The sequence below is a fragment of the Triturus cristatus genome, chromosome 7, assembly GCF_964204655.1.
Source record: "Triturus cristatus chromosome 7, aTriCri1.1, whole genome shotgun sequence".
In the NCBI taxonomy this organism is placed as follows: Eukaryota; Metazoa; Chordata; class Amphibia; order Caudata; family Salamandridae; genus Triturus; species Triturus cristatus.
The window spans coordinates 1,061,766,468-1,061,783,621 of NC_140590.1; the positions used below are offsets into that span (position 1 = coordinate 1,061,766,468).

At 42.7% G+C, this 17,154-nt stretch overlaps 1 protein-coding gene across 3 annotated transcripts in view; it reads right to left on the minus strand.

The window, feature by feature from the left end:
- Window positions 1-17,154, minus strand: part of ARHGAP26 (Rho GTPase activating protein 26) — a 1,692,117-nt gene that overhangs the window by 840,460 nt on the left and 834,503 nt on the right. For all 3 annotated transcript variants that reach the window (XM_085618129.1, XM_085618128.1, XM_085618130.1), the window contains exons 13-14: window positions 13,823-13,888; window positions 892-966 (exon numbers count right to left, since the gene is read on the minus strand). In XM_085618129.1, the coding sequence (XP_085474255.1) occupies window positions 892-966; window positions 13,823-13,888 (141 nt within the window). The remainder of the gene's footprint in view (window positions 1-891; window positions 967-13,822; window positions 13,889-17,154) is intronic.

Genomic DNA, 17,154 nt, shown 5'->3' on the forward strand with positions numbered 1-17,154 from the left:
CCCAGGAGTCCAATGACACCTACATCAAGGGTCCATGACTCTTTACAAAATTTAATATTAGAAAACTAATAAAGTATACATAAAGTAGCAAATAATGATCATTTTAAAACGTTCTGTAAATATGAAGGAATTTGAAATTGGAGGATGAAATGTAATATCATTAGTTTGATTAATGGGAGCAGCACAAGTACAGCAAACTGAATATAGTATGGAAAACGGGTGGCCTCAACTGAAGTCCCAACAAAAAGAGAGCAGGCATTAGGAGCAATAAACACAAAAGTGGTTTGCTAAAGTTTAGAATTAAAAACACAAATGTAGAAAAGTCCCAAATCTATTACTAAAATCAAAATGTCGATTTTCTCCATTTCTTTATACGTTTGTTTGTGAATTAAATAACACATTTAATCATTTGTGTATTTGTTTGGTGTTCAGTTGCTTGTGTATTGTTTTGATGTTCAAATGGGAGAAAAGGCCTAGGCCGGGCCCCTCGGCTACCAGTAATGACTGAATTGCGGTCCGCAGATTCCAGTAATGATTCCGTGGGTGTCCACAGAAGTCAAAAGTTTAAGAACGGCTGTGATACGGCCTAGATCTGCAGGTGCGCTGCAGAGGCACAGTCTCACAGGTAGCTTGTTATTCTGGAGGCACGGCATTATAAGTAGATAGAAAGCAATGGCACCAAGTGGGACTCTGCTGACATCACTGGGAAATCTTGGTTGATAGAGGGGCACCAGATCTGGTATTTCCGCTTCCATTATTTTGCAGCAGCGCCTCGAGGCCCATCTCTATAGTTTAGTGCGCTTAAGAAATTAATGTCAATTTTCCACCACTACCAGTGGGGAGCAGTTATCTTGAGAATAAAAGCTTTACAAGTCGGTTTGATTTACTTACCCATCAAAATGCTCAACAATTTCTGAACTCTCGAGCTTACTCCAACTATTCTGTAAAGGCCTTGCTCATTGATCCCTGTGGAAAAGAAAGACTTCATTTAATGAGATATATTAAAAAAAAATCAAATTTCTTTCCTTTTCATGTGTTCTTTAATTGCTACAGTAATTAAAAAAATCCCCAAGCACACAGCCCTGCTGCTGAAAGGCATGAAAACATTTTGATGTCTACTGCAGAATCTATGTGTTCTGCAAAATACTGGTATGCCCCTTAGATCACTCAGTGACACCTCCTCCTAGTACTCGCAAACAGCAGGTACGAAGGGGGGGTGGGGGTAAACTGTGGGGCTGTGCGTATTTTACGGTTTACTACTCTAAGGCAGTAACTTGGCATTTGCTATTAAAAGCTTTTCAATAAAAAAAATAGCAGCGGACAACTGCTTAGATCTGTAATGCGGTCATGCAAAGGACAATGCTGCCTGGGCCACACACGCATGGCTGTCTGTCTGCCACCTTACAGCATCTGTCAGATAGATCGCAGAGGTCCCTAAGCAAATACTATAAATGTTTCATACACACAACCTAGTGGCTATCGCATTAAAACACAACTACACACATGGATCGTGTTCATAGACGTCTACTGCCAATGCCGTAGTCAACTTCCGTCCTTGTGACCAGACGAAGAACAACAAGGAGGGATCCACTCTGGACCCAAGGCCAGGTAGCCAGGCCGGTGACATTCTATCCAGTGAGTGCAGGAAGGAAGGCAGCCTGTGGCCTGAGTACTGTGCATCAACAAAAAGAATCCACACTTCAGTGAGTCGTGGGAGTTGATGGCTGGTAACAAACAGAAGCCTGGGACAAATGCAGAGAAGATTGCATTCTGCCAGAGCGGCATACAATCTACACTGTGGCAGGAGGAAGAGAAAGGGGCAGTGTATAAGGACCTTCACCTGGTGTCAGACAGGGTGGGGTAAGTGGCTTTGACCACAGCGCTGTCCTCACCTAGACCACGCAAGCAGTGTTGACCCTGGACTTATGGTATGCTTACATACAGCACATACAAATTAACTCGAAGGCGGACACACTAATAAAGCAAGACTGCTCAAGGGCACTCGTTTGCGGGAGGAGTTACCTGCAGATTAGAAGGGATGAAACTTAAGAAGTGCTTGAAGTGTGAGTAAACAGACTTAAGTTGGCTGGCATAAAGTAACAATCCACTCAGATCATCAACACTGAGCCTCCTGGATATCCCAAGATTTTATTATTAGAAAGAACTGGTGACTGGAAATTTTCGTGAAATAAGCTCAATAACGTAACACATTATCACTTTCACTCTGCAAAAAGGCATTCTTTAAAAGGAAGGACACACGGCCTTCAGTTTCAGCTAGGAATTTTTTTTAGATTACTAGATTCTTGTTTTATCCATGGTTTAGAACCAGGAAGCTACCTCAATATTGGCAGCAACACTTTAAAATCAATATTAAAAAAGGTTCCAAGCTGTAATGATTCGGTTAATCTTCCAGGAACGCCCGTAGGCAGCAAACAACCTTTTTCTGGCAGCTTTTCAAAAGCTTGGGAAAGATGAGATGTTGGACACTGTCCAACTCATGGTGGGCGACAGTCAAAGCTAATAGAAACAACCTAAACATATAGAGCTGAAGCAAATAAAGACTCTTTTGCTAAATGTCTGATGCCATTTACTGGACCTTACTTTAGTGGAGACTCGCTGTAGAAAGTACGGATTCTTGGTCTCGACCGTACCAGTTACAAGCACGAAGATCAGCAATATACCACAGCCTCTGCTTGCTGCCCAACTCTTCTCTCTGAACCTGGTTGTTTGAGAACTCCTCGCTGGACATTCGACAATCCATCCCCCCAAGGTTTCGCAATTGTGAGATTGGATAGGCAAACACAGAGCAGGGGTGGTATTAAGCATACTTTGCACTGCTTCTTCTCGGAATTATCCAACGAGGGGTGTGAAGCTGCTTTTATCTCCTAAACACTCTAGGAACTTCACCTTAACAGGGACTTATATCTACCGACTTCAATCTGCACTTTGGTGAAGCCTCTTGGCCGCTGACTTGGAGGGCCTACAGTTTTTTCAATCTGTTTCTTCCCCTACCCATAGACTTGGGCATATTCTCGATCCTATTTTTTCCAACATGGTCAATGTATCTACTGATTCCCCTTTTTCGCTCACCTGGTCTGGCCAGCTCGCAATTCCTTTTTCGGTTCCCTTTGGCCCAGGAAGTACAGTCACGCAAGAGGGCTAAGGTGACTCGCACCAGCTTCACTCAGACAATAGCACAGCGATTTCTATACTAACAATATTCTTTCTGCCCAGAACTCCTCTCAAGACATTTTTGCCATCAAGTCCCTCTCCGCACTGGCTTGAGTTTCAGCTTCCACCGTGCCTTCGGAGGATGGATGTAACGCTATAGGTCCGTTTTTTCAGATGAACTGGCAACTATTTATGCATCTTTTCCAGTGTTCTCTAGAGATACTCCTGGTCTTAACACTTGATTCGAATCCTCAGATGATCGTTCTAGGTTGCTCTGCATCAAACCTAATGACTACAAGGAGTTGTCTCCTCTTATTGCATTGGTCAAGTCTGACTCTCCCATTGACCGAGCTACCCCCTCCTTTTTGGAGCGAGGAGAGGAAGCTGTCCAGCCTGTGCTTTGCAAGCTACTTAAAAGCTCCCTAGCGTCAGGCCAGGTTCCATAGTGACATAAGCACAGCAATGGTGATCCCATTGCTTAAAAAACCTTTGTTAAATCCCACCATGCCTGGAACTATGGCCCTATTTCGCCGTTACCATTTTCCTCCCTTGTTGCAGAAAAGTATATCAACCAGCAGTTCTCCATTTTTATCAAGGCTAATAACCTACCCCAGAGAACACAGTCGGGCTTCCGCCCTTCCTATGGCACAGAGTCTACCCTGTTACTTCCCAAAGAATCCATTCGCCAAATTCTGGATCTTGATGGAGTGTTTGTGGAGTTGTAGTGTCAGTTATGCAATGGGTTGCCTCCTTTTTGCAGAAACACATCTTTCAGGTGTTTCAAAAACCCTTTCATTCTCAGGTTTTCCCGATGCAGCAGGGAGTGCCTCAGGCCCCCCCCCTCGCCCCCCCCCCCTGAGCCCAACGATATTTAAATTACACATGCGCCCCCAGGGACAGGGCATCGAATGTCACGGCTTTAACATCATTACTTATGTAAATGACACTCAGCTCATTATCACCCTATCACAGAATTCCATCAACATGGCTACGTCCTTTAGATCTTGCCTCACGGAGGTCGCCCAGTGGATTGACCTTAACAGTCAAGTTGAATGAAGGGAAAATGGAGGTTCTCATCTTGGGCAAACACCCTCCATCCGGTACACTGCATGGTGGCCAAACTATCTTGGCCCTTTACCCGCCCCACGCCGCACCCAAGGTTAAAAACCTAGGCGTTTGGTTTGACGAAAATCACACTTCCGACTATCTAATCACAGCTCGGGCAGGGAAATGTTTCAGGATCTTAGAGATCCTTAAACAAATGTTTTGCTTACTGCCAGAGACTGCAAATAAACACAGTATTCCAGCCACTGGTTATGTCCAGGGTGGGCTACTGCAACGTCCTGGTTTGCCTAAAACCCGACTGAAGAGACTTCAAAGAGTGCAGAATGCAGCAGCCCACCTTCTGCTGGATCTTCCCAGATGTGTTCCTCTGGGGGCCGCACTCATCAAGCTGCACTGGTTGCCTCCGAAACAGAGACTCTCCTTCAAAACTCTGTGCATTTGCAACAGGGCTTTTTCAGACAAGAGTCCTCGCTATCTGCACTCCTTCATCAAGCCTCACCTCCCTGCCAGGAATCTTAGATTCTCGGGGGGCTGCTGGCTAGCATCCCCACAGTAAATAGTGTGTGATGGGGGTGCTTCTTATTTAGGTACTTCGCGCCAAAACTGTGGAACTCCCTGTCTCTCCAAATTAGTCAAGCCCGTAGGAATCTCTTTAAAAAAAATATAAGAACCTGGCTATTTAGCTCAGGCTGATTCTACGATACATGAGATGTGCTCTGGGCTTTCAGGAGTTGGACTTCAGCTCTGGGACTCTTCGTCCTATGTAGCCATGTGCTTTATTAGTCGCAGTATTATTAGGATTTAGTATACATTTCCAATGCCTTAAAAAGCATTTGGGAAATCCATGACAAAATACTATTTCCATAAGCTGGTCTAGATGCTCTGATTACAGTATGTTCAGCAATGGGAAGGAACAAAAGGACTTCCTTCATGCAAGATCTTCACATAATACAAACCGGTATTATAAATCATTGTCTTTACAACCTGTATATTGCATTGCCAGTTCTCACTGTTCAACCTGTGCATCGAGCTGCAATGTTTGCTCTGTGAGGCATCAATATGCAGATGTCACCCAACTCTTCCGCATCCTCCCAAAAGCATATATTCCCTCTATGCTCTACTCTGCCAAACTGCAATAGCTGCAAACTTTCAGAAATAATCTCGAAAAACCTTAATTTACTCTTGTTATCCCAAATTTCAGAAATTGCTTTGTCTCGATAATCCTTAATGAATACAAAATGTCCATCTTTCTATGCCTCTCCATCTCTCACAGTAAAATACTTGGGCTTCAGTGTTTTGTCCCTCTTCTACCATATTCTCTCACATCAGCAACATTGCCAACACTGCCAATCATTACCTCCAGACTCTCAAGACAATCAAACTTTTGCCAAACTACTTTATGAAATGGACAAAGGGCTAAAAAGAACACAGTATCCTTAAAGTTCTCAGATTAAGAATAGCCAAAGTGGGAAATTTATTAGACGAGAATTATGGAGTGGCTTTATTCACCTGCTAAGCACTGCATTAGACAAAGTTACACTTTGTGTTAAAAAACCCAAATTGTATTCGTTTTATAATACAACATACAAGCAGCTGCTATTGCGATACAAATGCGATATAAATGTAGGATGGGCAAGCAACTAGACTGAGCATATGATATACAAATAACATACATGAAAATACTCTGAGTCTAAATACAGTCATACAATCGACCCCATAAGAGGGGTCTAGGAGAATACACGGATAAGTGGGTATGTAGGCAATGATAACATGTAGGCATATTAACTCTCGAGTGTGTATTGACCACGAGGTGTAAATCATATGCATGTATTGCATTATGGTCAAAAGAAAAGATGAGAACTGGTGTTGGCGGGGGGATGGAAAAGGAGGAGTGGGATATCGGAGACCAGGGTCGGATAAAATTTGTAGATTCTTGAGGCAATATGACCTGAAAATTGCCAAGCAGCAAGTATTTCGAATGATTGGGCTTGGACAGTTTAACTTTGATGTTTAGAAAGCTGTAAAAGTCTAGGTATGTTTTGGACACTTAAGAAAAAAGGGAATTGATCATTGTTGCTATTGAATATATCCCGAATTGGCATGATGCCTTTGGAAGCGACCGAATATGCAATATAATCGTTTACTTCTGCATTAATTTTAGAATTGTGCCATAATGAGGCCAATCTGGAGATATGAACAGGCTCCGGCATATGGCTGTCAAGCATTCTTAATGCATTTGCGGGGTCTGTAAGAATACATCGGGAATGAGAGGGTTCAAGCCTAGACATTGTAATGAAGGATGAAATACAAAAGAGAGAGCATATGTTGCATTATATCTCCAGCCAGGGAGGGATGTTGGGGGTTTCCGGAATTAGGCAGAATGCCCTATGCTGCCAGAGTGCCCTATGAAGCTGTGTCTAACACAAATGAATGTGTCCTCATGTCACGCAACTAGTGCTAGTGTAAAGAGCTGATACACTATACATTCGGGTCACGTTCGCACTATATGAAACTCCATTAAAAAATTTTTTTTTTTTTAAAAAGGCTGCTTGATAGAGGTTCCAGTTTGGGAAATTACAACCTCCTTGAAGGAAGCTCTTCCTACGGGCCTTTTATGAGATACTCACTCTTATCACACCAAAGGAATTTTGAAGTTATTTAATCCATTTCTTGGACAAAGGAAGGGGACAGTTTTTAGGGGTATCATGGATGACAAAATTCACTATTGGGGTGTTGGACGTTTGAAGCCTACACCCCCCCCCCCCCCCCCCCACACCGATGAGATGTGTCTGGGTGACCAGGACACAAGCAGGTCTTTAACTCTGGTAATTGTCTGGGATTTATTATACTGTATTGTTTCAGTTAGGTCATTACCATACCTATTTCCTAGATATTTAAGACGTTTGGGCTGACATTCAAATCCTGGGTCTCCCAAGTGTGACAAAAGCATAATGAGTTCTTGGGAAAGACATCGGGTTGTCCCTGTTTACAGTGTACCCAGAGACCTCTGAAAAGTTGTGCATGATGTTGGTGATACTCGGGATTGCATGTTCAATGTCATCCGTGTATGCTGTGGTCTTGTATGATTCAGAGCCAAATTGAAGTCCCTTAATTTCAGGAGCGACGTTGAATAGTCAGCAACGGGTCGATAGTGGGTAGAAAGAGCAAGGGGTAGAGAGGGTACCCCTTGCCTTGTACCTTGGTGTAGGGTCAAGGATGTAGAGGTGGTGCAGTTTATCCTGATATTAGCTTTGGGATTCACATAAAGAGCCATGACCATTTTCATAAATGAGCTGCGGAGGTTGTGAGACTCTAGCACTGCATGGAGGAAAGGCCGGGAGACCTTATCAAAGGCCTTTCCGGCATTGAGTGCGATCGCTGTTAGGAGTGAAGAAAGGCAGGCCCTTTCTATAATGTGTCAAAATGTGCGAATGTTGTCTCTGGCAACATGACCTTTGACAAAGCCCGTTTGGGAGTTGTGGACAAGTTTGGGGATGCAACTTTCTAATCTGTTGGCAAGGATTTTGGCAAATATTTTGACTCCATATTCAGTAGTGAGATGGTGCGTTAATTTTTGGGGTCCGAGTCGTCTTTGTCCTCTTAAGGAATCACCACAATCATGGCCTCAGAGGCCGTACCAGAGACCTTACCTTGAAGAACGAAGTGATCAAGGGTGTTTTTAAAATGCCTGAATACAGTTTGTGAATTTTTATAGAAAAGAATGGGGAAGCTATCTGGGCCTTCAGTCTTACCGGAGAGAATTGATTTTTATTGCCTTAACAATCGCTTCCGTTTCTACTGGTTGATTTAGGCACGCCCTTTTGTAATAGGAGATTGAAATCATAGGGAGGGACTTCAGGAATTGAAGCCACTTTGTTTTGTCGCATGATTTTTGTGGGGTGTAAAGTTTTGGGTAGAAGTCTTTAAAGACCTCAAATATCTCTTTGGTATTACATTTCTGAGATCCATCTTGGGCCTTAATATGTGTGATTTGGTTATTAAGGTTTTTTTTTATTTCTGAACGAAGGCAAACATTTTCCTTGCTCTGTTGCGAAAAAGAAGTTGTTTGGATTTTTGAGCACGCACACAGAGCAATGCCCGTTTGCAGACAATAGAGTAATAGGTGTAGTTGAATTGTTTGATATCTTTAAGAATGGACTTGATGTTAGAATGTCTAAATGCTTCCTCCTGGTTTTTGATTTCAGTGTCTAGAGTTTCTAGGGTTCCTTTATTTCACATTGTTTTGGGACATTCGTTTAATGATTTGTCCTCTCATGGCACATTTAAATGCATCCTAAAGAATTACAGGGGAGGTGAAAGAGCCTTAGCTTTCACTGAAGAAGTGTTCCATTTCATTCGTTAGTTCCACAATATCTGGATCATTTTCTAGTACTTTAGTGCCTAAACACCAGATTCGGTTCTCACCCTTATCGGGAAGGTTAAGAATGGACAATGACTAGGAGGTGGTGTGACGAGCATAGGTTAAGCATCTGTTGGTTTGCCTCGGGGTTCTGTATTTGAACGCTGTGTGGTGCTCTAGAATGGGATCCATTGGGAGGTTAAAATCACCATCCAGCATCATTTTCAAATCTCGGGTGAGGTCTGCGAATGTAGTAAGTGTACTCCAAAATATTGGGAGCATACATGTTCATAACATAATGTTCAATCTGATAAGTAGCCATCCACCATTAGTGTCATGGTCTGATGCGATTGATAGACCAGAAATTTTGGGGAGAAGTTTAAGTACCCCTTTTTTCCCCACAAGCTTCATAACATGTCACATCTGACACCGATCCCTTCCTCATTAACAGGGCTTCTTTAAAACCTATCTTTGTTTCTTGGAGGAGTATTATGTTGCCCGCTAGCTCCTTACAACAGTCTAGGATTTTGGCTCTTTTAACTGGATGGTTCAACCCCTTGTTGTTTATGGATACTACAGTCAGTGGAGGCACTGGACATTTTCTTGAGTTGTAGGTAAGGATTTAGGGGGCCTAAGAGGCCTTGGGGGGACCTTAGGTGTCTCCCTTCTCATAGTTCCAGATCTCCCAATAGGAGGGTGGACTGGGAGAGTAAGGATGAGACAAATAGTAACATGTGGAGATCATGCAGACTCTGGGGGAAAACAGAACCGAGCCAGCACCTCTTCCCTCAAGGGGATGTCTGTAGAAGACAGTGCGTGGGGACAGTCATAGTGGATCGTGAATGTAGTGGCCATGTCCGGCAGTAAAGGCTGGCCGATGAAAGGAAACGTGATGTCAGGCTTTGTTCAAATCCACAGAAGTTCCAGGAAGAGAGTCAGAGTCCATCTGTGATTCAGATTTATGACCTAGGAAGGCCGCTAGGTCTGACGGGTCCAAGAACATTTTTATCTGGCCTTTAAATGTAATTTGGAATTTTGAGGGGCCAGAGAATGAGAATGGGATCTCCATATCTGTGAGCCTTTTCTGTAGTGCCAGAAAGCCCTGCCGACAGTTGCTCTAGCATAGTCCAGGGAGACATACATTTTGTGCTCTTGCCACTTGATTATTTGAATCTTCCTCATATGTGCCAAGATTTGCTACGTATGCTGGTGGCATAAGGATTTAAATATCAAAGATCTTGGACAGAGCATGTTATTTTGGCTTATAGGTCGGAACCCTGTGGTCTTTTTCACTCTCACAGTCTTTGTTGAAGGAGATTTGGAGGACTTCTAGTTTCCAAGTAATTAAGAAATCAGCTACTGAAGTGGCTGAGTTTTCAATTCCTTCAGGCAATCCGAAGATGTGAAGGTTGCTCCTTCGGTAATGGTCTTTCTGTTCAGTGAGCTCTCTCTTCAGGGAGGAAATGGAACGTTCAAGATTTTGCAGGTGTTTGGCTTGGGCATTATTATAGTCCTCCACTGTGCTTATTGTTATCTCAGCATTAGAAATTCTTATTGTTTGGTCTTTGAGGAGCCTGGCCACTTTGACCTGGAGCAGGTCTGTGTTTGTTATAGTGCTCAGAGCTGTGTCATGTACAGCATTGAGTCTGAGGAATATTGCTTCCAAGGTAGGAGGAAGGGTCAGGACTACCTTTCACTGATGACTCCAGAATAGGTGGTGATTGTTTGGAGCGCTTAAGGTACGCTTTGGGAGCTCTTTCCTTCATGTTCCGGTCTCTGTTGTATAACATACTTTCCACCCAACTAATGCTTATATTGTTCCAACGACATCTAAAAGCTCAATTATTTGGACTCTGACAGACTGTCCCATCATTTCAGGGTCCCTTCACTTCCACTTGTATTGCTCTGGGTAAACTCTGCTTTTATCTGTAGCTCAAATGTAAAGCACGTTTATACCTTCATTGAGATACTGATCTTTCAGAAATAAAGGCTTAGCAATCACTTTAGGCCTAAGAAAAATGTCTGTATTGTCTATGGATATACAATAAGTAACAACACAAAATAGTGTGATACTAGAGGCCCAACAAACAATAAAAATAAGTATCATGAGAGAGGACGCCTGCAGTCCAGACATGTAATTTAGAATACATTTTTATATAAAAGGAAGAGACTTACTTCACAAGATCTCTCTAACAGAAATCGGAATGATGGAAGATTGGGGCACATTTATAAATTAAAGCAGTCTACCCTCAGTGGGTAGAATATTCTAATAGCATTGCAGTTCTCCCGAAGGCTTCACTGTTCGTTAAAGGCATGCTCCCTTATCAAAGACCCCTTACCTTTGGCTCTAACTTATAACTCAGGGATAGGTTCCTTAGTGACTGTCATAGCCCTCAGCAGTTTGCTACAATGGTATAAAATGTTGTGCATCTGAAGGCCAGATCTTGAAAGAACACAAGGTGGTAGGGCTTGGTAGTAGGATCTCACGATTGGTGGCATCAAATGCACCTCAGAGATCCAATACCATCAATGGGCTGACACCACCACCATCTGCTCCCCCCATCCCCAATCAAGTTAATCTGCTGCAAAATCTCACTGAAAAGTATGGAAAACTGGATGGGTGTATCCACAAATGCCACAGCATTGACCACCATTTTTTTTTAGCTATGGCACTCAGAAAATAAAAACAGGTCGGTGGAATAATTTTCAAATGTGTGTGACTGGTTTATGTCAGATCACTGCTTTCTAGTGTAATTTTCAAAACATATGAAACCTTCCTGCGCAGCTCTATGAATACCAGGTGAGCTTTCAAATGTATGGCGAGGATACTACAACCATCATATTTTGCAAACACCACAGAAATCCAGATTAACATCACCATGCACTTGGACCACATCTCCTGCTCGAGTTTCGTGAGGAATAACCATGTCAAAATCGAAATCCACGTGAAAGGAGGCCTAGACATCAATCCTTGCTTTCACATGGCCAACAAAACATTGAAACCCTCCCATCAACATCCAAAAGTCAGGAACTAGAGGATTATCTTTGTTCCAGATATCTCCTTTGTGTTCCACATCAACACAGTAGTCTAAAGAGTCAATTTGCAATGGAGGATCATTCATGCAAAAAAAATCCCCTTCTCTTCCACACTGATCGGCGTGTGGATTTCTGCAGAACACTTGTCATGGCTCATCTTAACTGTAAAAAGAACTTTTGATGGACAGAATGCAGAACAATGTCATACATTCACCCCAGTACAGAGATCTGGGCCTAAATCCATCGTTTTGTTGCTCACCATGCCATTCCAGTTTGAACCCAGCCATATGCAAATCAGTCTTGACCCTGAGCCCAATGGGAACAGTCCAGCCTGAACTGCCAGGCCAGGTCCTCCCTGGACTGGAAACAAGCATCCTAGGACCAGTTTCGGGGTTTCACCCCTCTTCAGCCAGGATAGCTTGATTCCAGTGGGCATACCTGTCCCACTCGGGGTGACAAATGCAAAAAGAACTTTGCCAATGTGCAACATTCCGTCCATCATCTTGTGTGTTCATCTTAACTGTAGCAATGCCATATAATCATTCTCCCATACACCTCATCAACAAGCTCACAAGGTTGCCGAATCAGGGTACCAGAATATGTGTGAACTTCCACCAATGTGACCGCATCAAGCCAGCACTGAAAGCCCCTCGTTGGCTCCTAGTGGAAGCAAGGATCAAGTTAAACGTCCCGTAAACCCTCAAAGTCTAGTTGGGGAATGACCCAAAGTGCTGTCATCATTTAGCCCCAGCCCACTCACCAACTTGAAACCATCATTCATCAACCGCACAACTCATTACCTAACAATTCTCCAATGGTTCAAGGATGGATGCATATTCTTAGGAGTCCAGGGCCCTTGAAGCCAAGAAGACGGTTACACCCACAGTCATCAGCAGCAGACTCGACTACGGTAACACACTATACGCTGACACCACCCATAAACCCCTCAGAAATGTTCAGAAAGTGCAGAACGACGCAGTCAGATAGGTCCACAACCTCCCCCGCCGCAGCCACATCTCTGAACACCTACAAGAACTCCACTGGCTCCCAGTCAACAAAAGAATGACCTTCAAGAGCTCCTCACACACGCTTAAAAAGGCTTCCACAATGCCAGACCTGCATATGAGAACTACTGCCTCTCATTCCACGCCTTCGCTCTGCCCAACTGGCCCTTGTCACCGTCCCTCGGACCCGCAAGACCAGGACCGGAGCAAGATCCACGCCCCACCCCCCTCCCCCCAAAGTGCCTTGAGACCCTCATGGGTCAGTAGCCGTGCTTAACTAGCACCAATTGATTAATTGGTTTCGAAGGCCTTGAACCTAAACTCGAGAGTTAAACCACATTACATACACTTCAGAAAACAAGTTAAAACAGAACTCCTCAAACTTGATCATAGCTGCACCTCTGCAGTAAAATGTTCGTGAGTGGATAGGTCCTGCTCCACTGAACAACTTCTCACAACACACAGTGATTATTTTCCCCCATTCAGCAGTCTGAAGTAACGAGAAAGACACATGCAGCACTATGTAAAACTTACAAATAAATAAATGAACACATACTGTGAAGGCGAAAAATTATTAAATCCCGACTGGAGAAGAAAAAGCTTGACTGAATGAAGGGGCAGAGAATGTTGTGATATTTCATAAAATGCCGGGGGCGGCTGCTAAATCTAAAACACTATTCTGCCACCGGGAGGCAAAAACGTTTTCTGTGAGAGGGGAAAACAGGAGCGGGATCAGAGAGTGAGAAAAAGAGGGAGCATGAGAAAAAGAGGACACTAGAAAGAAAGATAGAGGGAACAAAAGAATGCGCTCACGCTTTTAAGAGACAATCACGATTTAAGAGATGATAGTTGGGGAAAAAAAAACAGCGGTAAAAGAGAGAAAAAGCACTTGTTTGATTGAGTATGGTTTCTTGCGAGAGAGTATAGAAACAGGAATGAATACTTCGAAAAGTGCCTGAAAGAGTGCACTCAACAGCGCTTGTGCTGTAGACAGTCAGCCAACATACAAAAAAGTGAGCATGTTCGAGAGAAAGCAAGCTGAAATTAGTGCCTCAGATCTTTTTTGTGGATACAGTCCGATACAATGATTTGCAAACATCAACATTGATGCACACAGCTGTGTGGTTCTTGGCATTTTCATAAGACTGTCAAAGCCCATCGCCATCTGTCACCGTGGCCTTCCTACCTCGCGTCTCCACAGCTTCAATGCACGTCCGGATGATGCTGAAGCCAATATTGTCCAGCTGGGCAGCTAAGGAAAGAAGAAAAATAAATTACGTTTTTTTGGGTTACACAGACTAAGAATAATATCAAGATGTCTAACTTGAAGCAATATAAATGATCAAATCCTAAGTACTTGAAAGGGTAATACAGCAAAGACCATGGAACCTTTGACATTCCTATTAATGGCCCCCGGAGGTTTTTTCAAACATTTCCTGCAGTAATCGCACCTTTTTGCAAACTGAGGTACAGAATCCAATTACAAGGAGAAACTGCGATGAGTTGCATCAATTTCCCATTTGATAGTAGGGGTGTGGTGTTATGTATTCATCTTTTTGGATTTGTAGATGTTGCTAGGGCTTAATGCAAGAATTGATGATGCAAGCATTCAGAATGTGGGTGGTTGCCAGGGTGGAATTTAGAAGATTGAGGAGTGTCACTTGGTGTATGAGGTCTCTGTCATGGACTTAACAATAAACCTAAGCTAATCACCTATCCTGAGTGATCTGTCTTAATTTAAAGGATGATCCATACCACAAGGGTTTTATTCTGTACCTCATGTGTCTTCATTTGAAGTGCTTTTAGTTTGTTGCATTGTTTACTGTGTGGGGGGGATATAAATATAGATTGTAATATTTACACTTCTCTTTTTATGTATAAAGAAAATAGAATGAGATGTGTCATTTCAAGTTAAAGTTTTTATGTGGTATTTCTTTGTTGGTGGTATGTTTTCACAACTGAATTCTTGTGGATGTGACTGGGTGCAGTGGATTGATTGGAGGGATATACACATAAGTTGATATTTTTGGTTCCAAGGAAATTCTCTGATTTGTAGTGCCTGTTCCCTTGGTGTGAGAGGCCTCCTCTCTATTTTGTAAGTACAATTCCAATGAAAGACTAATTTTTGACACATCTACAAAAATTTGTGAGAGAGATCCTGTGGAATAAGGCAAGATCCAAACTGGCAGTGAAACTCCTACAACAACCATAGGCGCAGGGGGTGGCGCTACCTAACATTCAAACATATTATGAAGTGCCTGCAGCTGTGAGTAATAAAGGAGTGGGCTAGGCATGAAGTGGACATCCCAGGGGTGTTAATGGAGCATGCATTCAACGGTAGACCACTGTGGGGTTTAAACCGGTTATCAAAAAGAGATCAACCTGTTAATGCTTCTATCAGTACACCCATTGCATGACCCCCAATATATGGAATAAACTAGCAAGTAGAATGTGCCAGACTTCTTTCCCGGCACCATACCTCCCAATTCACTGTAATCCATCATATCCATGGGCACTGGGGGACAAAGGCTTCTTAAAATGGTGCGAGGGGGGGGGGGCTCTATCATTCTCTCCAATACGTTCCTTAAAGGGGAAAGGAAATCCTTCTTGCAATGTAAACTAGAGTTTAAGCTAGACGATATGGAAAGGTTCAGATATGCACAGATCCGACCCTTGATCCACAGGACAAGTAGGCAGGTATCCAAGAAAAGACAATTGAGAAACAGATCCGGGAGAACAGGAGGTGTTAAAGTGAGGCCGATAGGGGAACTCAGATGGGCATGCATGCGCACATGAGAAGGATCTTAAGATTTGCATACAACCCAAACAATGAGAACTCCTTAGATTGCTAAAACAGGGGACCTACAATACAGAGTAATGTATGACTAGTATTACACACAGGGAAGATTGAAATACATATATTGGAATACTAGTGACATGCTGGAGAGGTTGTGGCGGTCGCGGTATATAACATTGCATACATATAAATATATTCACTGAAAAAGCCATAGGTTTCATGCACGTTATAGTTAGGAATTGGCATTTAAAAAACCTTAGAAATTCACTAAAAAAACCATAGGTTTCAGGGGCGTTATAGTTAGCTGGACATTTCCCTCGTACAAAACCCTAGAAATTCCCCCGTTTTTAGTTAGTTCAGCCAACTATAACTCGTGCCCCCGCAATGCACTGCTGATGACGTCACATATTACATCACTCATGACATGGTCAGCGACATCACTGATGACATCTCAAATGACATCACTGATGACGTCATCCTGTGAGTCTGTGTTTCTGTAAAGTTTAAATATGTTCAATATATATAGGGAAAGGCCTATGGAAGAATGAGTGGGTGTACAAGTGTGTGAATGGATGATTTTGTAGGTGAGTAACTGACACTATAAGTGAGTCATTAAACTTATCTTACTGCAGACTAGTGACTAAACTGTGTGAATGTCTGTATCTGTCTGTTTGTTGGTGTATAAGTGGCTGCATGGTTTTGTGAATAGCTATATGAGTGTCTATATGGGTTATTGATTGGTTGTCCGAATATCTGTATGGGTGCCTGAGTGTTTGTGTGGGTGGGGTGTGTGTGACTGTGCATAGATGTGTGAGTGGGTGATTCTATGGGTGCATGGTTTTAAGAGTGCATCTGTAATGGACTGTATGGTTGGGTGAGTGTATGTATGGGTGTGTTAGTGATTGAATGTATATCTCAGTGGTACATGTGTGAGTAACTACATATGTCAAAGGCAGTATATATGTGTGTAAGAGTATATAACTGGCTATATGTGAGAGTGTGTGATTGTGAGAGTGGCTGTATGGATGAGTGTGTGCTTGTATCAGTAATTGTATAACAGCGTAAGAATGTGGTACTATTTTTATGAGTAAGTGAACTTGTGTGTGTATAATTGTATAGGTGAGTAAATGGGAGTGTGATTAATTATTTGCATGACTGACTAGGTGTGCGAGTACCTCTATGGATGATTAGCGGTGTGTGAGTGTCTATATAGGTGTATAAATGCATATGATAGTCCTGTACTAAGTGACTGTAAGTATGAGTGACTGTACAGGTGAGTGAGTGGATGTGTGTAGACCTAAGAGTCAATGAGTGGGTATGTAGTTATTGGTATTGGAGTATCTATGGTTTTGAGAATGACCGTCTGAAATTATGAGTTGGTGTATCAAAGGTTATATTAGGGTGTGAGAATATGCACTCATTTATCACATGGATGATGTCATCAGTGATGTCATCAGTGATGTCATCAGTGATGTCATCAGTGATGTCATCAGTGATGTCATCAGTGATGTCATCAGTGATGTCATTTGAGATGTCATCAGTGATGTCACTGACCATGTCATGAGTGATGTAATATGTGATGTCATCAGCAGTGCATTGTGGGGCGCGAGTTATAGTTAGCAGAACTAACTATAAAGGAATTAGCATTTAAAAAAACCTTAGAAATTCACTGAAAAAACCATAGGTTTCATGCACGTTCTAGTTAGGAATTGGCATTTGAA